Below are 27,212 nucleotides of genomic sequence, written 5' to 3' on the forward strand. Positions count from 1 at the left end.
CAGAGGGGTGTGTGTGTTGTGTAGTGTTTGTGTGTGTGTGTGTGTGTGTGTGTGTGTGTGTGTGTGTGTAGATGCTGCTGCTGGTGTCTGTGCATGTGTAGGCATCTCCCCCTTTAACCTCTTGCTCCGTCAGTGTTGTGTGTCATCCCTGCTTGTCGTCAGCCTGCAGCCCTTCTCTCAGGGAGAGTTTGGGAGATAACATTGTGGTGTGTAATGACCTGAGGGAAACACACAGTCTTGATTACACAGTTTTCACTGATAACATGACACTATCTTAAATGCTAGAGTTCATCTGAAGGAATTAAGGATCTTATTTAGACAGGTACAAGGAGCATTTGTCCAAAGCTGTTTTTAGTGTGAAAATAAGTCACAACATTTAAGACTGGGTGGCGTCCCTGCTGAGGTCTGTCAACGTGTTATATCGTGGTATCGTGGATACCTGTGTTTGTATAGATAAAGTGATCGTCACAGAGATAAATAGACACGTGTGTGGGTGGGTTTTTATGATACTCTGTAGCTGTAATTAAACCATGGACTGTATGTAACAAATGGCCTAAGTGTACGGTTTTGTGCATTTTCTTTACACTTAGAGTCTGCAAATAAAGAAATCCCATAATGCACCACACTGACACCTTAAATATTCAGGTTCTCTTAATGGTATGTGTAATAAGCCCTGAGAAAATTATAAAAGAGGATTTTTGTTTTTTCAGAAATTGCACTTCTAAAAAAAGTTAATCCCGGCTGTTTTGTAATGTGTGAACACATACTATACACATCCTAGAGCTACATACGGTACCATATGTTTGACCCCAACTGAGTCTTGGTTCACACCATGCTGATACGTTGATATTGTATAGTGTTTTTGTGAAATATGAATCAGCACAGTGCCAGCAGATGAAGTTGAGAAAGAAGAGGGAGGTGTCGGGAGCTGACGAGCCCATTATGGTGGAGCCGTCTGTCAGGATCGACTTTAAGGCAACTTCCACCTGACAGCCCTGACAGCCGAGCCAGGCTTAATGGGGATGTCTGTGCAGTGAGTTGAGGAGGAGAATCCCACTGTGCAGACATCTTACCCCTCTCAGCAGTTTCCCCCTCTCTTTTACACACTCTCTGTCTCTCAATATACCAATATCCAAACCCAGGGAAAGTCAAACTATTCTGAAAATGTGGAACCATTAATAATTCATGAAAACCCTGGTTCATTTCGGTGCATTACTGTGTGTGTCTTGAGCTTTTCTCAGTAAGTGCTTATTGATCTGAAGTAGCGCCAGAACACCTATTGTTTTTGTTTTAACCTTTGAAAATAGAGAGGAAGAAAGGTCAGGTGGGAAACGGGGTTTAAATAAATAAACAAACCATCTTTTCCTTATTTAAGATTAAATTAAGGATTTTTGCTAGGGCTGCATGATTATGGAAAAAAGGTAATCATCTGATATTGACAGAACAATGATTTTAATAATAATAATAATAATATTAATATGGTGATTATTTAGCAGTGGTACTCAGTGACTTTGGAAACATCCCATTTATTGCACATAATAAAGAGTAAATATTACATTTCCTTTTACCTTCCTGTTAAGATTTCCCTTAAATAATTTATTTAATATTAATATTTAAAGAAAAAAGAAAAACACAAGTAATTAAAATCAATAATGTAATGCCATTCCTGAATTTCTTGAAAAAAAGAAATACTAAATTATATAATATTGAAATAAATTGTTAAAATAATTTAAGAATTAAATTAACAATAAATATTACAATCTTAATAGATAATACAACATATCAACAATACAAATAAAATACACATTTTAAAAAAGAATAAAAAGGTAGTAGTACCAAAAATATATATTTTAGACCAAAAGAATACGCATTAATCCATTGTCACACTATACGGTAAGATAAATATAATATTCAGTGTTTTTTGCGAAGTATTTTTAAGAATCCTTCTGTTTCCTTACTGGTCAGAAGGCCAGTGCTTCCTTTCCTCGCGTCCTTCTAAAACAAACGTTGATTTCCTGAGTGAACATCACCAGACGCTGTGTTTGTTAATGGTTTATCTAACCAGCCTAACCAGACTCTCACTTTCAACCTCCTTTACTTTGAAGAACCTGAAGTTGACGTTCAGATAGCATTTGTCCTGACTATCTCTTTGAAATGTCACTCTGACAGGTTTTTACCTTCAGCCTTTGTTTTACTCATTGACAAAGCTTGACTTCATTGATTTGGTCAGACAGAAACATCTGTGGAATTTGTCACTCTGTTAATGTGTAGTATGTGTGTGCATGTATGTAGAATAATTGAAATTGTTTCTGTATGTGTCATTAGAAAGACAGTGTAGCAGGAACGGAGAAGAGATGTAGGTCACAGTGCCTTCGCTGCTGGAACACCGACTTGTGATGGTTTCCTAAGACGTGGAAGTCTCTCTGTCTCTCTCTCTCTCTGTCTCTCTCCCTCTCTCTCTCATCTGTCATTCTGTGGTGTGAAAACACACCTTATCTACCCACACTGTCTCTACAGGGACTTTTCCCGGAAGTCATTCTCTCCAGCTGCACCGATACACAAACTCATACATTCAGCAAACGTGTCTCATCAGACCCTCGGCTACTTGACACTCCTTTTCTGCGTTTCCTCCAAACATGTAAAAATTACTTTTCACAGAAGGTTGAGTGTGATTGAAGTCCGCGTGCTAGAATAAGGCCCAGCTGTAGGTTTGGCATGACGGCAGACTGCTGTCTATGAAAGTTACTTGATGGATTGATTGAGGTGGATGTTGGAAGATACCTCAGCTGCTGTTTCCAACCCAGCCGCTGCCTTTCATCTCACTCTGACACAGATGGAACAAATTCACGAGCTCATATGGGAACTGTTCAACCATGTGGTTACACAGCAAAGGAGTTGTAACAATGCATAGTGTAATAAATCATCAGGGCTGGAATTCAATTCTGGTTCACTTCAGATGGAAAGAAGATGAATTATGGATTTGTATCTGGGTGAAAACGTTGATCAGTGGGCGTTGAAAATATTTGTTAAAGAAAGAAAAAATGGACTGAAGTAATTTAAAGATTCTTTATCAAATGATTTCTAGGTGATGTCATCAACTGCCGCTTCAGCATGACCTGTCGCTGCGGCTAGCTGTCTTGGATTTCCAACATCCATTTGGCATGCTTTTTCCCAGCTGGTGTTTTTTTTTTCATCTTGTCTTAAAATAACTTTAGGAATAACTAAGGACAACTCCTTCTTGTCTCACTCTCCCGGACTCTTTGATTCCTTATTTGACCTGTCTCTCAGCCTCTCTCTTTATCTGTTTCTCTGCTGAGCTGTCTGTCAGTCGGAGCCACCTGCAGCTGAGGCAGAGCTGAGGAGACAAAAGTGGTCAGTGTGTTTTCAGAGAGTCAGAGACGCAGGGATTACACGTGTGCGTCTTCAACCAGCTCCGTGATTAAACATTATTGAATGACGTACAGTTTTCTGGCTCCAGTTCTGAAGGAAGATGGAGGACGGCTTGTCTTTCAGTTTGTCTTTTCGGTTGGTTAACTGTCTTTTAAAGAATCCTAATAAACACCAAGATTGTACTGTGCCAGTAAAACGCCAAACTAATTTACCATCTTGTGGATATGACTTTTGCTGAGCCCCCCCAAAACATCACTATACCATCAAACTATGGCTCAAAAAAGCATAAAAAACATATTCAAAAGACTTTCAAATAGTGTAAAATAAATATAGTTTACTTATGTTTCCTCCACTCCTGTTTATATCGGTGTTAGCTGTAGATCATCCAATATCAGGTGACCATAGGAACATCATGAATCACCTTTTTGTGATGTGGAAAGAACTTGAAGATCAAAGTGAAAAGACGTGTGTACCTTTGACTAATAGCCTCCTGAATCATTACTCTGCTTCATGTCCCGCTGTCCTCCCCGGGCGACACTGTCTGTCTGTTTCCACTGCTTCTCTCTCTCCATTTCCCTCAGCGAAATGTGAGGAATTGGAGCAGAAAATGTGTCTCCTCCCCAGGAAGTTTGTAAATGTGAAGTACACAGAAGGCTGGATTAAATATTAAAGGTGTTTTGATCATGTCTTGTTTGGAAGATATTTCCCTTTAAGTTGTACATGGCTGAGGTTTGTGTGTATGTCGGATCTCACTTTTAGGAGAAAAAAAGATTTTCTCCCCTGTTCATTTTTACGACAACAGTAATTCACAGTGGGACAGTGAGTGTAAACATCACATTCCTTCTCAGCCTATGTGGTCGTTATGGCGTACACTTAATGAACGGAAAAAGCAGTAAAATCTAACCGCAGCTTATTTCTTTTGCTCTTACATTTACTTTCCCTTCTTCTCTTTTTTTCCAGTTCTGTCAATCCAGGCCTCTGCCATCCAGTTTACCAAGGAACCAAAGTCCCAGGATGCCTTGCATGGCCGCAGCGCCATGCTCCGCTGCGAGGTGAGCGATCCGACTGACATCACTTACAGCTGGCTTCACAACAGACAGAGCCTTGAAAACACCGAGAGGCGATTCCAGGAAGGCAGCAACCTCAAGTTCACCGCCGTGGACCGGAGACTGGACGCAGGGAACTTCGAGTGCGTCGCAATGAACGCTGGGACGGGAGAGTTCCTGCAGTCCACCAACGCCTCCTTCAATATCAAGTGTGAGTGTTTCCTTGTGTTTCTTTTCCTTTTTTGCTTCCTCCTGAAACAAACAAACTTTGATTTCCTGAGTGAACATCACCAGATGACAGGGTTTCCTAATGGCTGGCTGTGCATCCAGTTTCTGGATCAAAAAAGCAAAACAAAAGTCAAGGGATAGGATGACAGGTAGTATGAGCTGAAGGAATGTTTCCACCTTGTGTCCTTGTTCTTTGTGCCTTCGTCTCTTCTCTCCAAAGGAAATTGGATATGTGTGGCACCCAGCATGTGTTTCTTGCTGCTTGTTGTTTTTTTTTTCTACGTATTGTAACAAACTCCTTTCCCTTTTTCTCTCAAAAGACTTTTGTCGGAAAATTACTGTAAAGAGCACTTTACCTCCGAGCTATATAATCATTTAGTCACAGATAAAGTCTGACCTTCAGGTTTCAGTATTTTCATGGCATTTCTTTCTCTTATTTCCATTTGTTTAAACCAATGTATGCTCTTGTGTACATTTTCTGTGTCTAGACCCAAATCCAGAGCTCAGTTATCATCTAAAGTTTCAAAGGATGCCATGGGAATTCTGCACAGCCATTTCTGGGATCAAAAACAACCTTGTCCTTGTATTGTGGAAGCCCCTCAGGTACTAGTTGTTATTGAAAGGCCTTTGTTCCGGGCAAACACTGTAGTTGTAGTTGCAACAGTGGGAAACAAACAACAAGGAAGGGTGAAAAATGGCTCCATCTGGATTGTGTTGTCCTCTGTAGCCACATCGAGCCGGGAGGCCGCAGGTTTTGTCCTTGCAACGCTGTCATTGGTTCAAAGTCTGATTGCAAGAACAGATGAGTGTCCAGACCTCCTTGTTGCAGACTGAGATATAAACCTAGAGGGACTGACAGGGGGAGGAAGGCAAAGGTCGACAATACATCTCCACTAGTGGATATTTTTGTGCTGTGTGATGATGACCACTGACTGAGAAGACGTGAGTGAAGAAGAAGAACATCAGTTTTTCCCAGGCCTAATCTGATCTGGTTTCATGTGCTGTAAATTAGACAGGCTCTAGTGTGGCTGTAAAATCAAAATGACATACTCCCACAGTTTAAAATAAAAACTAGTCAGACATGAAACACAACTCCTAGAAGCTGGCCCAGAAGAAAGTGTTTTATCTGCCAGGTTATTAACATTCCCACGCACTGGAAGAGAGACTCTCGTTCTTTTGGAAGGAAAGAACTGTATTAACCATCAAATCGTCTTTCTCTTCATGACATGTAATCATGGAAAACACATTGGTTCTGCTCATACTTAGTTCAGTATTGTTGTGATATCACCACAGTGACAGGCAGATTTTTTTATCATACATTTCAAGCCTCTTATGATAAAAATATAACAAATTCTAAGGGATTCTGTCCTCAAATTATTTTAAAGAAACAACACTGGTCGGCCTGTGGTTACTGGCCATGTCTCACACAAAGAAAGTCGTGGGTTTTTGTTTCAGTCTGATATTCACTCTTGGCGCAGTATACATGTTCCTGTTTAAATCAGATCGATGGACTGCATTTGTCAATTTCATTTAGAAAGGTCACTGGTCGTCATGTGCTGCCCTGCAAGGAATTGTCAGCCTTTCCGACATGAATGAAAAAATACACATAGATGATGGCACACATTTTGATAATGTAATGGAAAAAGAAAACAGTTATAATTGAAAATATTTTGACTCATGACAATGTTTTCTTCCTGAGTAATTCATGTTTTGAAGAAATTCTGGAAATGCCCTACATTGTTGATATTAGCTGTAAGTTAAACAGGAAGATAAAAAGGAAAATATCACATTTGCTGTGAATGATTTGCTATAAATCCAATGTGTTCCAAGTCAATAAATATGCAGATATCAGTATTTACTACTTTAAATGATAACAGTTATGATTATTTCTCCACAATCTAGCCGCCCTATCACCAACCACAGCTAAATATAGATTCATTAACTAACATGAATGAATGAATACATTTTTGTGTCTATAACCAGGAACTGACTCATTACATAAAGCTATAAAATAGTTTCCTGAGGCTCAACTCTGAGTGAACTGTTATGTTTGAACCACACTGGAGAAACTTATCTGAAAAAAGAAAAAAAAAACCCACACAGTATTTCAAAGCTGGAGTAATATGCGGTACAAAACCAGCCCTTGACCAAGCTTTTACTCTTCCCTTTTTGTTTACTGGACGCTGGCGCCCCTCTGTAGTTATTGTTGATCATCTGTGGATGACTATAGGTGGATCAGACAGTGTTGTGACTGATGTTCTCCTGTTTCCCCAACATCCATTTTACAGACAATAAAGTCGCGGGCAGCTTCAAAGCGGCGAGCGCCTTCAGCATTAATCCTCTGTGTGGGGTTGCTCATGTGTGTGCTCGTTTGCGTGCATAGCAGTAAATCTGGGTTGTTAGAGGGGGTGGTGATGGGGAGGGGTATTGCATGTGTACTGTATAGGGACTGTACATGAGTGGTCTGGTCTGCTCACCCTCCCCCCTCCTACTGCTGTCTGCAAGTTAATTTGTCTTCCTCTAATGGTGGGTGGTCAAATCCTGCAATTTGAGAGGTATTCACAGTCATTTCCCCCCTGCTGTTTGTCTGACACAGGTTTAACCCACCTTTATGCCTTTGCCCCTGCTGGTAACAAGAGTTGGCTGACAAAATGTGCTTCAGTGAGGCCTGTCCTGTTTTACATTCGCTACTAAAGGCACTAATTTGTACGACCGTCAATATTTAGTCACAAAATGAGAAAATCCTTGCATCAAAGAAGAGTGTGATGCAGTAGGAATACTATGTGGACTGTTTGTCCTCCTCCTCCCACTTATTTTATCTTCACATTCTCGTCTTCCTTGCACACAACTGTCTTGTCTGATCACATTGCTTGGTCATACCCCCTACAACTCACTGTATTTTCCTCCTGTCATCTGTGACTTGAAGATGTTCAGCTCCTCCTGCCTAACGACCCTGGCTCCATCCGTCAGCTCCTCTCCTGCAGAGTGACTTTGTTCCAGTGTCAGAATCTCTTCCCTTCTGTCTTTATTCCTCCTCTCTCTTTATCTTGTTACAGCAGCATCGTTTCTCTCAATTGCCACAGTCTGGAGACTGCACTCTTGACCCCTGTCAGACAGCTGATAGAATCTGACACAACGCATAAGGCACAGCTTGCTTTATCAGGTTTTTCTTTTTTTACTTACAAACTTAATGATATAAAACTAATTTGCTACGTTTGGTTTATTTCCAGCCGCACATGTTTCTGTCAGTCAAATCTTATCCACAACACTGTCTTGGAAAACTGAATCCTCCGCACTTTTTTGTCTTTGCAAACCATCTCCATTGTGACAGATCAGCTCAACGAGCGAACAGACAGACAGGCAGACAGACACTAAGCTGCTTTTTGGCACAGCGGCACACGAATGGTTCAAGCATCTGCCTTGACAATATCCTTGCAATTCATCTGTTATCATCCTTGTTGATGGTGCTTCCTGTTCCCTCTCCAACATAATAATTATACACCCAAATTATACACCAACACTTAGTCATGCATTCTGGGAGGGATTAGAAGGAAATATTTGCCACTAATAGGATATGAAAAAGAGCGCCTTCTGTTTGTGGAGTGGACAGCTGAAGAAACCTGAACTGTGAATGGCGATATTTAAAGAGAGTGAATGGTTAGAATGTGTAGCCATCAGGAATCCGAGACAAATTGGAATATAAATACTGGCTGGAGTAGGTTTTCATCCGCTAGGGCACAAATGATGTGAAATCAAGTGAAAAGAATTTTTTGGCATTCAGGTTTAAGATTAAGTGTTGACATGAAGTAAACCACAAACCAGAAAGGAGCTTAAACATAATTATCTTTGAACTGTTTGAAACAAGTTGGTGTTTTAGATATACATTTTTAGACATAAATTATATAAAGAAACATTTTAGTTTTTTTTCTTATCTGTGAAATAATAATCAGGGAATATTAAGTGCCTTGTCAAATGGTAATAGTCATGAATGATGTTTTTTAAAAAACTAAAATGTAGAAAGGTTATTGGTCTTCATGTGCTGCCTTGCAATGAATTGTCAGCCTTTCCAACATGTGAAGAGCTAGGATAAAAGACTGGGGAAAAAACTGTTACCAAGCTGCAGAAAGAAAACTACTGTAGTTACATATACTATATGTTTCCATTGCAGTGAGGCAAGAGCCCTAACCACTCCTGCACTGTGTGGCCCACTTGTGTAGATGGAATTAGGAAGGTAGAAGAAAACTAAATTACATAAAGCTTTTGACATTTTTTCCTGAGTGAATACTTAAATGATCTTGTTACTTAAATACCTTGTTAAAAAGTGTAATTTTTTTAAAAACTTTTCCATCTTGAAAAATAAACCACTATAACGTCACACTCCAGACTTCTCCAAACTGACACCACCTGAACCTGGAAACACCCACCTGTTTCTCCGACCGTGGACGTGTTCAAACAAACTCTCCAATTTAATGTCTACATGACTCAGTTGTACTGCACATGATAGTTGTTGTTCTGACAAACTTTTTCTCACCCTTACCTCCTCTTCCCTCTCTTCCTCAGTCAGTGAGTCATTGTTTCCCCTTCTGCGTTTATGGGGCCCCTAATTCTTCAAGGGCACTAATAGCATGTCTGTCTGAGAGTTTGGCCCCAGGGTCACGGTGCACTGGATGGCCGTCATCACCTTCTCCTCTCTCGTTGTTACTCTCTCTCACTGACTTGCTGTGATGTCTTAGAGTTAGACAAACAAACAACATGTCTCCTGCATCAGAACATTCACATTCCTTGTTCTCCGTAGCACATACTTGGAGTTGTTGAGGCATTTGGAGAGGGATGCTAATAAGCAAGGGTATTACTGTGCAGGGACTCCCCCGTGCTCCCAAACTTACATAGGTGTTCTACTGTTTTAGGTAGATTTTCATGCCATGCATATTTCATAAAGGTGCCAAAGAAAAGCAGAGATGCAGAGAAACTATTCAGCCCTCAGCCATTTGAGTCTGAGGGAATGACACGTGCATTTGAACACACACACTGTACATATACAATATACTGTAGATTTGCATAAAAAACATCCCCATAAAGTCAAGCCTGATAAAACCCAAACATGCTCTGCACAGTGAAACGCCCCCGTTAACGCCCCCGGTGTGCTTTGTTACTGCATGTCACACAGTCGACGATTGTACTGTACATCATCAACCAAAGTAACAATTAGCCCATGTTCTCATACTGTGTAAACACCAAGTCTTTGTTTAGTCAACACATCGGGGGAATTCCAGCACAATTGTCTTTGAAGACATCCCTGGTCTGCAGCTCTGTCTCTGCACCAGGGAGTGATTCTCCTCTGGAGGTGAATGCTGTCCCCTTCAGATCGAATGCAGCAGTTTTATGGCTTATGCTAAATGTGGGCCTATAATAGAAGGACTTGGATTAAGTATACGTCTTCTTATTTTGGACATTTTTATGTTTAAAACCCAGCAAAGAATGATTGGATGTTTCCCTTCTCCAATATATTACTTGGCTGTTTTTCTGACATGCTGTGTGCACTTCATGCCCTGGGTCAAACAGTTGATGATACAACCATACGTTGGAGGCTTTATTTCAGCATCTGTTTTTCTTCACTTCTCCTCTCATTCATATGTCAGTGTGACACCGTTGGTCAGGTTTCCTATTACTAATGTGTGAGCGGTGTCTCTCACCACTTTGTTGTGGTATTTGCACTTAAGACGGTGCTAACAATGCTGGCGCCACTGACCCTGGATTAAAGGTTGCACCTCACCATTTTTTTCAGGTAAATTTATAGACTGTGATGGAGGCTACTGTGTCTCAAAGTGGATCGTATTATCTGTAGGCCATTTCCCTTCTTCCTGTGTTTACGGGCTGCTCTTAGAGCAGAGTTGCCGCTTTAACTGACTAAGTCAATGGGCTGTCCATTATATGTCCATAAAAAGCACAGTAAAGGCCCGGCTCACTCTGCTGTAAGTGTAGGACAGTGGAATGCTGATGTAAGCCGAGCCTCTGGTGTGGTTTCTTCCCTGCTCTTTCTCTCCGCTCTTGAGTCACAGCGCTGTCACAACCATTGGCATTGTCCTTCGTCACACCAAGGACGGACCAAAAGACAACCACTTAATCCAATCTTCTCTCCTGTCCTTCTCCTCAGCTGTTATTCTTGTCTTTCCATGTCATGGTCCGTCCCTTATCCTCCTCCTGCTGACTTTTCTGTCTGTTTTCTTTTCTTTACAGGGTTGGAGAGTGGCAATGTGACTTTGAAGGAACCAACATCAGAAGGAGAGATTGAGAGCTCCTCCACAGTGATACTGCGGTGTCTCATCGATGGCCACCCAAGGTGAGTTTAATCAACAAACAATCAAATCAGTGAACACCTCCCGTCATTGAAAGCCTTCCACAGTGCTCTCAGGTGTTAGGGACATCGCCGTGACAACAACTCCTTATTCGCTGTAAAAAAACATGTCTATTTTCTGGTATTTTAGGGTATTTATTTTGAATATTTTAGCCCATGTCCAGAATATTTTTTTTTTAATTCAGGAAGGTTAATGATGATCAATTGTGATTAATCTACAACTTTTATTGTTTGACACACTGAGGACAACTGAAATTTGACTCTTCTTCTCTTCTCTGAGAGGCGTAGTCACTGAGGATCTAAAAATCTTCTTCTTTCTGTAAGGCCAACCTGCCAGTGGTTCAAGGATGGAGTGAAGCTGACGGAAAAGACCCATCAGATCAATAACAAGGAGAGAACGCTCACCTTCAAGAGCGCCAGTCCTGATGACAACGGCCTGTACTACTGCTGTGCCAAGAATGCAGCCGGACATGTCTGCAGCAGCAGCAACTTCACTCTCAACATAATCGGTCAGTGTGTGTGTGTGTGTTTATGTGTGAAACCACAGCCACATCAGTAACAAAGACATTCTGTGCTCTCTGTTTCCACACCTGCCAGCAAGTGTGGTCTGGATTGAGTGATTAAGGGACCATTAGGGAGTTGGGACAAAATAGGAAGACATAGGGATGGGGTCTCTAATGTGATTACCAGAGCGGGTGTTAGCACCATTCCCCTCTGCCACCCACACAGACGGAAATAAGATCGTAAACATCCAGAGAGCTGATAGCAACAACGGCTCAGTGGTGGCACCATTCTGATGATTTATGTTTGTGACGGAAGCATTCACACAGAGAGGGAAGAGACGGTGGAGTCTTTCTCTAATAAATCTGTCTGCTGTCTTTTAATATGCAATGAGAATGAGTGAATCTCCTACAGATTTATTTCACTCTTGCTGTTAATATTGGCAGAGTAATATATTGTGATTTTATTTTGCTGCTTCAAATAATGTAAGTGTCTTGTAGGACTAGGTGTTCTCTATGCTCCAAGTCCAGAGTGTAGTTCAGTCCAATGCTTTTCTGTCTCTTTGAACATGGACCTTGTAGGGGATGACACAGACAACCATAGGGCCTTACATAAGCCTTAGAAAAGTGAAAACATTAAGAAGAAAAGTCCCTTATGAATAAATGTACATAGGGAAAATTTAGCCTCAAAATATCAAGTTTAAATTAATGGCAGTTGGTTCATACAATAAACACCTGGTTACAAGTGATGCCTCAGGGATTTGGACTTATAGTATAGTCAGGCCCCGGTTGAAAAGTGACATCACATGTGAAGTGTTAGTTTTTAGATTTTATGTCCATCACATTACTGTAACCATAGTTATAACTAATGAAAATCACCATCCGTTTCCATAGACATTGACTTTAGATCATTAAAATTAGCACACAAATTAGCACAAAGTTCATGTCTGTTCATGTGCTCCAACATTGATACACTGGACCAACCCTGAACTGTCATTGCTTACGGTAAATAATCTTTCTGCTGTCTGTCATCATCATCGTCTGCTTTGATAGAGACACACAACCTGAGCAAGGCATCGATTAGTTCTGTTGTTTACTTTTTGGTCAGTGTTACTGCATGGATGTGAGTGAGTGAGTGACCAACCACCTCTCTGGAAATTGGTCCCTCAGCTCATACAGTACACACAGCAGCACATCTGTGCAGGAAACCCGATGCCCTGCTCCACTCCAATTAGCCACCTGCAACACACACGCACACACACACAACGTAAGCACCTGGGTGGAGGGAGAATGGATGATTGTTGAGTTTCCAGTTACCAGGTTGCCACCCTCCACTCTACAGTGCTTCACCTTAAGGTAGGGTTGACAGATTTAGACAGGTTTTCAAAGCACGGTCACAGCTCTTGAAGATAAGATCCTAACAATGACGTTGAGGACGATCAGGGTGGTCTCAGAGTACCCCAACCTTGATAAACCTGTCGCCAGAAAGGTTTCTAACTATCGTACATGATAGAAGAGTGCACATCTAGACCACCATTGATATTGAAGGCTTATCCTAAACAAACATCAAATAAGAAAGATAAATATTCAATTATAAATTAATATAACTGATAAATTATATAAATATATATTCAAAGGAGTTGTAAGCCTGTAGTCTACTTCTCTTATTCTAATTGTGCTACAAAATTTTAATGCTCTTATTCCATAAAGAATGAAGAAAGTTTTAATTTAAAAAAATGAAAGTGACCCAGGTGAAAACTGTTTTTTGCCAGTATCATATTCTAACATAGTTAATGTTGGACACATTTTTTTCAAGCATATTATCAAGTGAAAAATTAGTTTTGAAAAGTAGTTTTGAAAAGTTAGTTTTGAAAAGTAGACCAATTTTTTTAAACATATAACAATGTGTAAAATTAGGTTGTTCTATATTAAGTTGAAATAGCTGAGGTTAGTTGAAGCCAAAACAGTGAGTGACTGTGACAGTGAGGTTCTTGGATTAGAGCGACTTCATATAATCTCTGGAGGGAGTACCGTCACTGTATGAGTCTCCAACAAAGAAGCAGAGGATTTGGTGGCGTTGATATGCTGCAGGGCCTGATCACTGACCTCATTAACGTCCCTCCCTGGGCCTCTGAGGTGTTGACACACACCAGCACCACCTGAAGGCCACCTGACTGTCCTCCAGCCTCACCCCGCTGTTGGCAGGTTTTAATAAAGCTCACAGTAAATATAGCAGATGTAATCATTCGGACGTTTGTGCCCCATCTGCGACAGATAAGAGTTTCCCTCGTGCCGTGGTCACTCCTGAAGATCAAGTGGTGTTGAAGAACGAGGAGGCCATGTTCCACTGCCAGTTCACTGCTGAGCCGGCACCAACCCTGGAGTGGTTTCATCAAAATGAGCTGCTGGCAAACAAATCACGGTATGTCCAGAGATAAGTCCTCGTCTGTCTTCTCTACATCTTACTCCTCTGGTTTTGTTTTTTTCTCCATCCTGGCTTTAGTCCATTTCCCTCTTCTAGTTACCTTCATCTAAAGTTCAGCTTTGAACCCAATGAGTTGGAACCTCTCAGCTCTCAGTGTTCTGTCTGGTGCTAGATGAATGGTACATTGTGGAATGTTATTACTGGAACACAACATTGTAAAGTTTCTCTGTGGTCAACTATACATCACTGCAGCAAAGCATTTCCCTTCACCATATGACAGATGTTTTTACAGCACTGCAGCTTTCATACACAGCCTGGGAAAAAAAACCCTTCTAGCTACAAACAGCTAACTAGCATGTCCCCTGTCAACACATAAGCACTAAAGAATCACCCATTTTTACACACGTTGCCAAGTACACCCTCAGGGTTTGTAGCGCCTCGTGTTTATACACAGTCAGACACTCCACGTACAGTGAAGCATGGGCCTGGATCTCAGATTGAGAAATGATTAAAGCACTCGCTCGGGGTTGAAGCTGAGGGATTCGAATATCAATATTCTGTCAGCTGGGTAATTATTAGGCAGGTGAGTTCAGCTCAACACTAAAGACTCAGCACTGGGATGTGAAGAAATAAAAAAAATACAATAGAAAAATATATCCTAGCCTCATTATTGATGTCACATAACTGTAGTTTCTATCTACCGGGTTGTCTAATATTTGATGGTGTGATTGTAGTTAATAAATACTGCAGTAAAATGTAATGTTGTACACCTGTGTTCTGTAGACCACTGAAAAATGTATCTACACTGAAACACACTGACAGTCAACTCACACCATTCTGGAGCAAGAAATATTAAAAAAACTCCTACATAGCTGTGGAATTTATTATGAAAACTAATTATAACGCTATTTATGTTTGCAGTCATTTAAGACTGGTTTTATCTAAGTAACTTTTCACAGGTTAAAAAGCACCTAAATTCATAGAGTGCTGATCCATCTGCTATTTAATAGAGAAGAACAGACACAGGAATATCACATTTCTCCAGAGAATAGATCACACAGCCGTTTAACCTGCTTTTGGCAACTCCAGTCAGGAATTACACAGCCCTCCCCCGCCCCCACCGTAATACATCCAGCAGTACTTTTAATAGTTCCTTCTGCTTTCTTATTCACTTCTCCCATGAGCTCTGTGAAAACTCGGTCATACAACAGCAATCATCTCAGGCTTTGCCCTTTACTGTGAAGCAGACTTCTGGCTCTTTATTCCTCAAGCTTCATTTGGAGATCAGTCTTTAAATTTTTTTTTTTTTTTTGTCCATTTCTGTTTCTATGCTGTCTTTAGGCTACACGTCTAAAGGTTTTAAGAGCAATTTTATAATTTGAAATAATGTTCAATGTTTAAAAACCTGTTAAGACAAGTCTCTCAGCAACAGCTCTGACATGTTTTTTCAACACTCAAAAAAATGTATAGAACAGAACAAATGTCAAACGTTTAACCCAACTTGAATGGCAACCTGTAGGATTACTGAAGCTGTGCAGCAGATTTTAATCTCACTCCATCTGACTTTTGTTTGTATACAACTGAGAGAACATTTGAAAGATTCTCGTCGTAAGACGAGGCAGAAAAGCAGATCCTGGTGTGAACCATATCGTTTTTATTTTTTATTTTCAATTTGTCTTTCAACTTTTTGACTTACTTTTGTTTAACATCTTGTGTTTTCTCACCACAGAGTGATTCTGCTCCAGAACGGCTCGCTCGTAATCACTCAGGTCAAGCCTAGGAACACGGGAACGTACAAATGTGTCGGCCGCGGCCTCAGAGGCTCCCAGGTTACCTTGGAAGCCTCTCTCCTCATAGCTGGTATACACACACACACACACACACACACACACATAATCAAATTATTTTGGAGCTGTTGACATAGCAGGACATAAACACCTGCAACAATTGTGTAATTTGAGAGTGAAAGGCATATTTGTTCCAGCTCCTCCTGCTCATCACTCTCTTCCTTTCACCCTCAGCCAGTTCTCTCTAATGATAAATGCATACCTTTATTGACATCCGGCCCAGATGTGTTGACAACACACATTTACCAGAGCATTTCTCTGCATCTACTCAAACGATTTCTTCCAACAGTCCTGCTGGCTGCCAGACATAATTAGCACAGTGAACAATGTTTGTTGTGTAACAATGCTTGGCAGAACAAGCAAGGAAAACTGCTGTAGATATCATCTGACAATGACTTAAATTATCAAATGCGCAGAGTATTCATGGATGTGGTTAGAACTGCCCCTGCTGATGGAGTCCAACGATGGTAACATTTGTTTCAGCAGCCGACATCAGAGCTGTTTTACATAGAAACACCTTTTCTTCCCTTGTAAACATGAGTCCCAATGGACAGCTTTAAATGGTTGCTGGAGCTCAGAGCAGAACCAGCCAGAGTATCTTCTCATCTTACTAATCGGCCAGCATTTTGAAATACAAGTGCATGCAAGTCAAGTATTTTTTGCAAAAAAAAAAAGCTCAGGGCTGTAATTTCAATGCACTTGAACAGTGTCCTGATCACTTCTCAAACACCTCGTTTTCCCCCAAGGCTTTGGGATTAATGATGGAGAACTGTTTTACACCAGTGAACCATGGCTCCATTTAAATACCTCAATTCACTTAATCTGAGGATAATCCTCACAGGAATACGACTGGGGATCGTGTCACAGCAGTATTTAGCATTGGAGTTTAAAGTTTAAACTCTCAATTGGTCATTGTTTCAACTCATTCATGATGTTGCCACCGTTCTCCTGCAAGTCATCCAGTCATCTTTTAAAGGAAAAACATTTTTGGTTTCTCTTTCCTAGATTTGTACGCCTGTGTTTGTAATCGTCCATATTTCTTAGTCTCCCAGAAGGACATTTGTAGATCTGAGAGGAACACTGACAGATAATGTCCATGTCTGGCTGCACTTTACAGAGTTAGAAGACGTGGTGCCGACAATGTCAAAGGTCTTCACAGCAGACACCCTGCAGAGGGTGCCCTGTCGGCCACCGCGTGGCAGACCTGAGCCCAAGGTGTGGTGGGAGAGAGGAGGTCAGCCTGTCCCCACGGAGGGCAGAGTTTACCAGGACGGTCTGGACCTGGTTTTCAGTCCCACAGAGGAAGGGGATTCAGGCACTTACACCTGTGTGGCCCAAAACAAAGCTGGACGCAGGACACACGAAGTTACCTTCACCGTGGCCAGTGAGTATGAGACACAGAGGAATTCATAAGAACTGGAAAGAGACTCGCTTTTCAATTGTGTAGTGCTGTTATGTTCAGGGGTTTTTACCAGTGTTAGAGAAACTGACTTGAAAGTAATACGATTGTCGCTGTTTAAAGTGGATCAAACAGCTGTTGTGTTCAAGTCCTCGAAAAAATCCTGTTCCGCTCACCAGCTGACCTGAGTGATGTTACGATCAGGACAGCTGCAACAACAGAAGTCCAAGTAACAGTGGCAGAAGAAATGAGCAGAAGATTTCAAGGCTTAAAGGAGTTCATATGGAGTTTATGGTTAATAATGAAGAATGTTAGCATTTGTTGCTTCAGTTCTGAGGAAACCATGCATATTTTTTAAAATTGATAAAAGCTCCCACATCATAAAAAAAGAATACCTAAGTTTGAGACTATCTGTGTGTGTGTGTGTCCACAGCTGCCCCTGTGTGGGTAACAAAGCCTCAGGACAGCTTTTTAGATGAGAGTAAACCAGGGTACCTTCACTGTCACGCCCAGGCCAACCCTGAACCTGAGGTCACCTGGTACCGAAACAACATCATGGTCACACCTGAGGTAAGTCCTCAAAGGCACTTGATTTCAAATCTTTCAAATCTAAAACATAACAAAGACATTTATTTAAAAAATAACAAAACATTCTTTTTCTGTTCTTCAGGACTCTCGTTTTAAACTGTTCCCTAACGGCACCCTGAGGATCAACAATGTCGAGGTTTATGATGGGCAAATATACGCCTGTGAAACCAAGACCGTTGCTGGTCGTTTGACTGGACAGGCTAGAGTTTCTGTGTTGGGTAAGCAGCAGGGGATCCATTTTTTTTATTATTATTATTTATCCCTGCATCTGAGGAACTTTTGTACAGCAGCTTTTGTGACATGTTAGAGTGCAGGTGTGTGACTGTGAAATTAAAGATATTAAATTGAACTGAACCAGCATTTATTGGCAGCAGTTTGACTACTGTGTGAACTGTCAGACTGGCTGCTCCAAGATGGGTTGTGCGCCTATACATGAGTGTAAAAGTGCGAGATCTTTAAATTGCGGTAATGTCCATGGCTCCAACCCTCTTGCGGGACACCCACACAGGTATCAAATAGGTTCCGTGTGTGGCAGCTTTATTCCAACCACCATTCTACCTGCATAACAAATTCCATATCTGCTGCTACACAATTACTGTGATAAATGGCCTGACGTATCTCTGTTTTGTCTGGCCGATCCCTGTTTATACGATCCCCACCACAGATAGACCTCACTTTTGTTGTACTCAATCAGATCTGTGAACACATGTGCCTCTGACCCCGTTTGCCTGAATGTGTTTGAACATGATTTTCATCAGATTAGAGATTACCTCTGCAGAGTAGGTTGGCAGAAAAGAGGCTTTGATATGAGTCAGACCACGCTTTGTATTCACTCTGTGCGTATGTGATGCTTGTGTTTGTGTTTTAGAAAAACTGAAGTTCACTCCAACCCCACAACTTTCTCAGTGCCTGGAGCTGGACAATGACATCACCATCCAGTGCTCTGCTAAAGGCAGGGAGCCTCCCACCATCCGCTGGACTAAAGCAGGTAAGTGTGCTTTTGCCCCAAGGTAGTGTGAAAACATTCTGGAAACTGTTGACAAACATAAAGCCTATATGTTTAGTGTACTGGCGTGAAGGGATAATTATTAAATCAGATTCAGTTGATGTGTTAAGGAAAGCCTTTCGACAACACGTGCTTGGATTTGGATGGGTGTTTGAACCTTGAGGTGCTTTCCAGCACGGTGTTTAAGTAACAAGTATAAGTGCATCAAAAGTGGAAGAATGGTAGAATCCCTGGATGTTAAGTGTGTAATAGTTAGAACTAATAGTTTCAGCAGAAAGCAGCATCACTGTTTGCAGGTGTGACACCATTTATGAGCCAAAGTTAAAAAGACTGATGTTGTCATTTTAACAGTTATTCTGGTAACTAAAGCATGTTAAGGCACATCCCTCAGCTGTTTCAGATTTTGTTATTATGTCCTTGTTGAGGATATGCTTTCTTACCTGTTGCTAATGACGTCCACCCTAAATCTACAAAGACTTTTGACTTATGTTGCATATCAAACACTTCTGTGAAGGTCCCTCAGGTGTTGTCTTTAAAGTAAATTCCTTCATTCTCGACTTATTATACATCACTAACATGATGATCTATATGGACTGTTGCTAAAGATAATATTTCATCAAGAAAGCAGCTGCACCTTTGTTTGTCTTAATGCTAAATAAGACAAATGATGTTTTCCCACAAGAATGTGTTTTAACCTGCACAGAATCTGCACAGAACAGCACGACAGAAAGATTAATCTATTGTGAAAAATGCCACGCTTTTATTTGCTTGTACCACGACGTAGTCCATGACAACATTCAGCAGACCCAGACCAACCCCTCCCCCCTCTCTCTTTTCCCTGCGCATAACAGTCTCTCTGTCTCCCCCTGCAGACGGAGGAGAGCTACCGCCTCACGTGGATCAGAGGAACGGCCAGCTTCACTTCACTAAAGTCACACGAAATGACGCTGGAAACTACACATGCATCGCAACCAACAGCCTGCAAGGGGAGATCAGAGCCCTGGTGACCCTCACTGTGGCCGGTGAGTATCACAGTGATCATAAAAAGACAGTGGTCGGACGTCCATCAGTACTACACCAGATGTATTTGAGGGTTTAGGACTTCTGAGGATAGTTTAATTAGAGGAGACATTTATCACGGATACCAAGTGGCAAACACCGTAGCATTTACTGAGTTCTTGGTTCTTGCTGCAGACCAGTAATTAATAGATGTTGGTTGACAGAGTGACGACTGTAGATGATGTCAACCACACTCACCACAGGCTGTAGAAGAGCCTGTGTAGCCCAGCTGTGGCTGACAAACTGTGTTAATGCTCAGGGTGTTCTTTTTCATTTGCTCCAAACAGTGTACGTTCGCTTCAAAGTGGATCCAGAGAACACAACAGTGTATCAGGGTCACACGGCCGTCCTGCACTGTCAGGCCAGCAGTGACCCCGAGCCTCACATCCACTGGATGGTCAAGGACAAGACGTTGGACATCAGCAAAGACAGGAGGTAAGGGACACTCTGCTGTGCACTTTAGCTGTCCCTACTGTGATTAGGTTTAAAGTTTCTTTTCAGAGATTTTTTTTTAACTTGGATTGATTCCTATTTCAATTGTTCACTTAGAAAAAAAGAAGCAAAAAGGGATTATAAACCCTGTTCTTATGGAATGGACGCAATTTGGATTCCCTGGCTTATAATGAACTAATGAGCCATGCTATAGTATGTTATAGTATATCACGTTGTTGTTTTGTTTTGCATAATTAAACTATATATTTGATATTTTAATCGCTGTATTTTTGTTGTGGCTAACATGTGTTTTCTTCTTTTATACAGTGTATTGAGTCATCTATTTAATGGCATTTATTAGTTTTACTGTTAAAATTTTAATTTATTATCATTTTTACATTTTTATTTTACAATTTATTTTTCAAATTGATGACACTAACACCAGCTTACGGGAGCTCCCACACACCACCTACAGGATAATCAAAGCAATTACAGATTCCTCTAAATTTAGGCGTCTGTAGTCCTGGCGATCACTGTTCCACCTTATATTTATTTACTCCATACAGTAACAGTCTTGTGTATAGTCATTAGGCAGCTTTCTTTTGTTATGCAGATAATTGTGTCCGACTTCTTATTTGGCTGAAAAAATTTCAACTACGTTCCTTCCTGTCCTCACCTTTCTCACACACTTCTCCCTCTCTCTCTTCAGGTTTCAGAAGATGCCCAATGGATCACTGGTGATTAGAGATGTCACCACAGATGACACGGGCAGATACACTTGTGTGGCTGGAAACAGCTGCAGCATCAAGGACCGCGTGGCCATGCTCTATGTAGTGGGTGAGTTTTTCAGACACACACAAACACTATGCACAGTTTATATGTAGAAAGGTGAAAGCATGGTGAATACACACAGGTGGCAGCCCATCATTAAGCCTTCACCTTCTGCCTGTCATCCATACTGACAGGTTAATTACCTCGTCCACGTCTGTGATGTCACGGCTGTCAGTGTGGTGATGGAAATGGGCAGCCATTAGTTCTAATAACGTTTTATTCTTCATGGCTGCTTTTCCACTGACTGAAGATCAATATAACTGTCATCCGTTTGCAGCGCTGTGTCATACATACACATCAGCTCCTCTCCTGTGAGGACGCTGCTTCTAGTGTCTGGTTTCTGTCAAATAATGAAACAGACTCAGGTTTTTTTTCCACATGTCTAATTTTGAGCTTGTTTAATTTAAGGCTGGTTTGTGTCTATGGAGGGTTTAACTCTCTCACGCACCAAGCAGCAAATTCCTTATTATGAAACAAGAACATGCTTTCCTATAAGATTTAAAAAACAAACACAAAAAACTTCTCAACGTTGTGTTGACTCCAACTCATTTGAGTGTACTACAATCACTACCTGTGTCTAGCAGACAAACCAGTGCAGTTCAACGAGGAAGACGGGGACAAGGCTCCCTACAAGATGATCCAAACCATCGGCCTGTCAGTGGGAGCAGCCGTGGCCTACATTATCGTTGTGCTGGGTCTCATGTTCTACTGCAAGAAGAGACGCAACGCCAAGAGACAGCCGAAGGGCCAGGATGGAGAGGAGCCGGAGATGGAGTGTCTGAACGGTACAGATGATTCACCCAATATAAAAAGATCATGAGTGTGTGGTTCAAAAACTAGAACACCATTTGGCGGATGAGCAGTTTGGAAGTGTAAGGTGTCTGCTGCCATCCTCTGTTCATCTTGGGAAATACATATTTACTATAAATTGAAATAATAGTTCAGATAAATTGATAGGCAAATAATGAGGTTTAATTGTCGTTCCTGATTAGCGTCAAAAATATCTTTAAGATAAATAATAAAATGACTTTGATAGTAGTCAATAGAACTGAAGATTAGAAAGAAAAGAAACTTTAGAATTACCTCTCGGTTCACGTCAGCTGGGCCAGTGTCCAGCTATTCTGTTACAGTTTTTGTTTTTGTTAATGGTTCTTAAACCCTTTTCAAATATGGGAGGCTAGGGTTCAAATTCCTAATGGAGGAAATGTTTTCCTTCATTATAGTAAATGGGAAAAGGAGATACCGTGATTTTATGTCCTATGATGAATTATGGTTTATTTGTAGTTGTGTCTTTAACTGCTTCATTTAGGAACACTATTAAATTTATCTGTCAGTGTTTGAGTGTAACATGGTCCCAGTTAAAGCATGTCTTCTTACTAACTGCATGCTGAAAATCAATTCTCTGACCTTGAGCTTGACGCAGAGCGACTCCATCTGTTATTACTGGAGCTGATGTATTGTGAAGGACTCCTGTTTGATTGCATATAGTAAATAACTGCTAAACAAATAAATTTCCCGTCAGATTCTCAAATACCAGCGACCTTCGCGTGTCCTTTAACCTTGTGCCTTGTTTGTTGTTTCCTCAGGAGGAGCTGTTCAGCAAAATGGCCACACCACTGCTGAGATCCAGGAAGAGGTGGCACTCACCAACATGGGTACCATGGCAACAACTGAGAAGCGGCAGAGCCACATCAACAACGATAAGCTCCACTTTCCTCGTGCAAACCTGCAGACCATCACCACTTTAGGTACACTTGACCAAAACACTATATCAACAGTGAAATTGGACACTTTATTCAGAGTTATCAGCAGACACAATAGATGGTTCCCTATGTTAAGCCACACCAGCGACCTTGATTCATTTCAACCTTATCCCTGACATTTTCTTTGTGCTGTGGTGTTTGTGTGTAGGTAAGGGGGAGTTTGGTGAGGTGTTGCTCTCCAAAGCCAAGGGCATTGAAGAGAGTGAGACGGAGACCGTGGTGCTTGTGAAGAGCCTGCAGACCAGAGATGAACAGCTGCAGCTGGATTTCAAACGAGAAGCTGAAATGTTTGCTAAGCTCAGTCACCAAAACGTCGTTCGCCTGCTGGGCCTGTGCAGGGAAGCAGAGCCCCACTACATGATCTTAGAGTACTATGACCTGGTAAGTCGACAGAAGCAAAAGTGTCGGCACATAATACTTTTACCATAATGTAGTTATTTTTATATGGTAGTAGTTGGTAGAAGTTGCTTGAATAGCCAGTAGACAATAATAAAGAGGGCTATATGTTTGGATGCTGTACTACAGTGTAGAGAAAATCAGGAGTGGCGGAGGAGAATGTGAGGGTGGTGCAAAGAGGATCAGTCTCTCCTTGTTGCATTTGCAACACAAGCTTGGTCTAATCAAATTGCATCATAATTTTTATTTGTATTTTTAGTCATTGGGGGGCAGCAGGGTCCAGATCTAGAAGAATCTCTGTTGAGGATTTAAATGCCATTTGATTCAGAATGACTGAATGTATAAATTTGATTTGAGCAGATTAGTCAAACAAAGCAGAGTGTACAGTACGGTGACCCATGTTGGGAGTAGCGTGTGCTTAAAATTATTAAAAAAATTATATGTTATACACACTTTGTTTTTTTTATTCCTTTTTTAATCAGGGTGACTTGAAGCAGTTCCTGAGAATTTCCAGAAATAAAGATGACAAGATCAAATCTCAACCCATCAGCACCAAGACCAAAGTAAGTAAGACTCCCAAGGGTCCAGGACTGCCATCAGTCCAAGACTGTCGTGGGTCCATAAACAGATCAGGCAATGTCATGAATTTCATCACAGTGACAGAAAAACTGTCACATGAGCTCCATTTCCATTCCCTTCACCTACAGCACTGAGCTGTTCAGGTCCAACCAAACACCAGGAAGAGACTACTTCTGGGGAACTGTTTTTCTGGCTACTCACTAATTATTACATAATGTCTTCTCTGCAGTGAAAAAAAGGAGAACTTGTGGCATTGGTGGGAGGTATGGCAGCATCTAAGACTTTTGTCATCGCTGTAAGGTTGCCAGGCAACTCTTTTAAATTGTTGAACTGATGCAACTGATGAAAAGTCTTAGTGTGCGGCTGTGGAAACCTCAGTCAGTTCAGAAGAAATAGTCTCTGTGGTTTTGAAAAAAAATTTACTTTTTTATTCCATTGACGTGACACAGACTGATGTTCCTCACTGGTTTATAATGTGAATTGCTGACCAAAGGCCTAGTTAAAAACTTACTGTAAAAATATTCTTAATCCTGGTCTTTTGACCATTATGACTGTGATTTATTTATTTATTTATATTCTGGTTCCAGGTCTCCATTTGTGCCCAGGTGGCTCATGGGATGGAGCATCTGTCCAATCATCGCTTTGTTCACAAAGACCTGGCTGCGCGAAACTGTCTGATAAACAGTCAGAGACGCATCAAAGTGTCATCACTGAGCCTGAGCAAAGACGTCTACAACAGGTTTGTCAAAAAAAAATCTTCAATTTTTTTCAAACTGTGAACGTCTTAACCAGACAAGTGCACATGTTTTCTTTAATTCTTCTGTCATTTCTCTTGTGTGCTGTGTGTGTGCGTTTGTGTAGTGAGTACTATCACTACAGGCAGGCCTGGATCCCACTGCGTTGGCTCCCTTCAGAGTCTGTGTTTGAGGATGACTTCTCCACCAAGTCTGATGTGTGGGCCTTTGGAGTGTTGATGTGGGAAGTGTTTAGTCATGGGGAAATGCCCCACAGCAAACTCAGTGATGATGAGGTTCTGGAAGGTCAGTATCTTAGCATGGCAGATCAGGCTCTTAATAAAGTCAGAGAGTGCCTTACATGATCAACAGGGGGCAGCAAAGAGACAACCAGACGCTGGACTGAAGGTCACTGGGCAGGGGTCCCACTGACCTGTTGATTCTAGTTTGAAATATTAATTTACTTTAACCTCCATCTCTTTCCATTCCTTGATATTCCAGGCCTGAAGGCAGGAAAGCTGAAGCTTCCAGTTCCAGATGGATGTCCCTCCAAAATCTACAAGCTGATGGTTCGCTGCTGGGCACTGAGCCTCAAAGAGCGTCCGTCCTTCGCTGATATTGTCCACACTCTGGGAGACCTGCCCTCTGACAGCAAAGTCTGAGACGGTGGTCACTCCAGTCCAAATCTGGAACTTCAACCACCAATGTTCCCAGGGATGAAAAAAAAAATCAAGAGACAAAAATGCTGGATTCAAGTCCCACACATTTCAGGAAAGAGTTTTGAAAAAGAACAGATCACTTTTATATGCGTTTCAAAATGTGTGTCTGTGTGTATGACTGATAAGACACTTCAGTGTGATGGCTTGTGTTAAGCAGTGACAGGAGATTACGTTTGCCTTTACTGCAGCATGAACGACTCCCCCCTTCACTTCCTGTCTGTGGTTCTATTTGTGACCCTGCCTGTCCGTAGACACTTTGATTCATGGAGTCTCACAAACCTCGGTGCCTCGTGTCCTGCACAGATTCACAAACACACTCACACACACTAAAATCCCAACTTCTACCTGGAGAGATTTTGGGCTTGGTGCCGTCATTGGCACAGATTAAATAAGAGTTGGTTAGAACTTTAGAAAAATCCTTAAATTTTCAGTTCCCTTTTTTGTTGGGTCCTGAGAGATCGTTGGGCATCAAACAACTTCACTGGACATTCCAGTTGAATCGAGTGAGACTGCTCCAAGGCGTCTGCTTCATTCACTTTCCATCTATTGGGAACCCGGATCCACCGGCTTTATTTTGAAGGAGACACTTGCTGCTCTGTCCGTCAGCGACCCGCACCTGCCCAACTCTGAAGTGCATGCTCAAGCACCTGTGCACACGTCACTAACTTCTTCCATGCCGCAGACAAAGTGGAAGTGGGTTTGAAGGAGGTTCCGTTGTCATGTGGACATTTTTAAAGAAAGTCGTCGGTGGCACCGTAACACTTCAGGAACCAATCTTTTTTAAAGATCCAAATGTAAAGCCAAGGATTCTGTTGAATGAATGAGACTGTGCTAATTTGGCTTTGTCCAGTTTTTTTTAGGCGTGTTTTGTTTGTGTTTTAACATTGAGGTGCTTATTGGTCACTACCTATGGGTAAGAACACCTGTGCTACACCACGTTACTATCATTGTGTCGTCTCAGTTGCAGGGAATGCCGCCTGTCGTTGTTGTTTTCCAGTTTTCCTCCTGATCCAGTTGATTTTTGTGCAATGCTGCAGAGCGAACCATCACACCACGCAGTGTGTACATAAAGTAGAAGCCATGCACTAACTTCTCCCTAAAGGACTATTCCTCTTTATCTGTCATGTTGTGTAGAAGGACATGCAGGTTCCTGTTTATGTTTCTGATGAAGGTCCTTTTTTAATTTTTTTTTAACTTTTGTTTTTGTATAAAAAGGTACTTTCATGGATGGTTTGTACACACATCCTCCTGGTCCATCCTCACATCTGTTCAGCCTGTTAATCGGCGTACGTTACGTACAAATGAGGTCAAAAGAGTGACTCATTTAAGTGCCTGATCAATGAAGGATTATCCTAACTGTTTCCTTTTTTTACATTATCTAATCTGATGCAATGGCCTTTGTTTATGAATCTGTTTTTATACCTTTTCTGTTTTCAGTGTAAAGTTTTGTTTTTATGAATGCTAGGTCACTCGCACCTGGGCCTCTGTTTTTTTAATCTGCTTCAGCAATTGTTCACAATAATCACATATATACAACAGTATACATGCTGCTGTCAATAAAGGTTCACAGTGTTTGTACCTCTGGTGATTGATGCTGTGAATGGAACAACAATACAAATGTCAATTCATGGCAGGCATTCTGCACAGCTTTCTGCATGTTTACTGTTTTGCATGTTTTGCTTGTTTGTTTTCGTTTGTCATCCGTCCAGTTTTCAAGTTTGAAGACAGAGACCCGTGCAATTCGTTCAGTGTCCTGCACCCGCTGTGAAATTTAATGGACTTTAGCTGATGATCTGTTGATGCTTCAGCAAGGCTACAATTAGGAATCAGGCCAAATACAAGGTTATCCTGGAAGGAACTTGCTGCTGTTTACTCTGATAATGTTCCTAATTCTAGAACTGGCAAGCTGTCGATT

At 41.4% G+C, this 27,212-nt stretch overlaps 1 protein-coding gene across 2 annotated transcripts in view; it reads left to right on the top strand.

Annotated features, from left to right (window-relative positions):
* ptk7b (protein tyrosine kinase 7b) overlaps positions 1–26,875 on the top strand; it is a 65,226-nt gene extending 38,351 nt beyond the window's left edge. The window contains exons 2-20 of one of the 2 annotated variants that reach the window (XM_008322315.3): positions 4,351–4,647; positions 10,902–11,004; positions 11,344–11,528; positions 13,794–13,941; positions 15,674–15,804; positions 16,909–17,175; positions 17,624–17,760; positions 17,861–17,996; positions 18,647–18,766; positions 19,657–19,806; positions 20,131–20,278; positions 20,985–21,112; positions 21,688–21,891; positions 22,693–22,854; positions 23,018–23,250; positions 23,748–23,828; positions 24,432–24,583; positions 24,706–24,884; positions 25,080–26,875. In XM_008322315.3, the coding sequence (XP_008320537.1) occupies positions 4,351–4,647; positions 10,902–11,004; positions 11,344–11,528; positions 13,794–13,941; positions 15,674–15,804; positions 16,909–17,175; positions 17,624–17,760; positions 17,861–17,996; positions 18,647–18,766; positions 19,657–19,806; positions 20,131–20,278; positions 20,985–21,112; positions 21,688–21,891; positions 22,693–22,854; positions 23,018–23,250; positions 23,748–23,828; positions 24,432–24,583; positions 24,706–24,884; positions 25,080–25,240 (3,122 nt within the window). In that variant the 3' untranslated portion in view covers positions 25,241–26,875. The remainder of the gene's footprint in view (positions 1–4,350; positions 4,648–10,901; positions 11,005–11,343; positions 11,529–13,793; positions 13,942–15,673; positions 15,805–16,908; positions 17,176–17,623; positions 17,761–17,860; positions 17,997–18,646; positions 18,767–19,656; positions 19,807–20,130; positions 20,279–20,984; positions 21,113–21,687; positions 21,892–22,692; positions 22,855–23,017; positions 23,251–23,747; positions 23,829–24,431; positions 24,584–24,705; positions 24,885–25,079) is intronic. The other variant, XM_008322316.3, reaches the window with a different exon arrangement.
* The last annotated feature ends 337 nt before the right edge of the window (positions 26,876–27,212 follow it).

The sequence above is a fragment of the Cynoglossus semilaevis genome, chromosome 12 (assembly GCF_000523025.1).
Source record: "Cynoglossus semilaevis isolate Cse_v1.0 chromosome 12, Cse_v1.0, whole genome shotgun sequence".
Classification (NCBI taxonomy): domain Eukaryota; kingdom Metazoa; phylum Chordata; class Actinopteri; order Pleuronectiformes; family Cynoglossidae; genus Cynoglossus; species Cynoglossus semilaevis.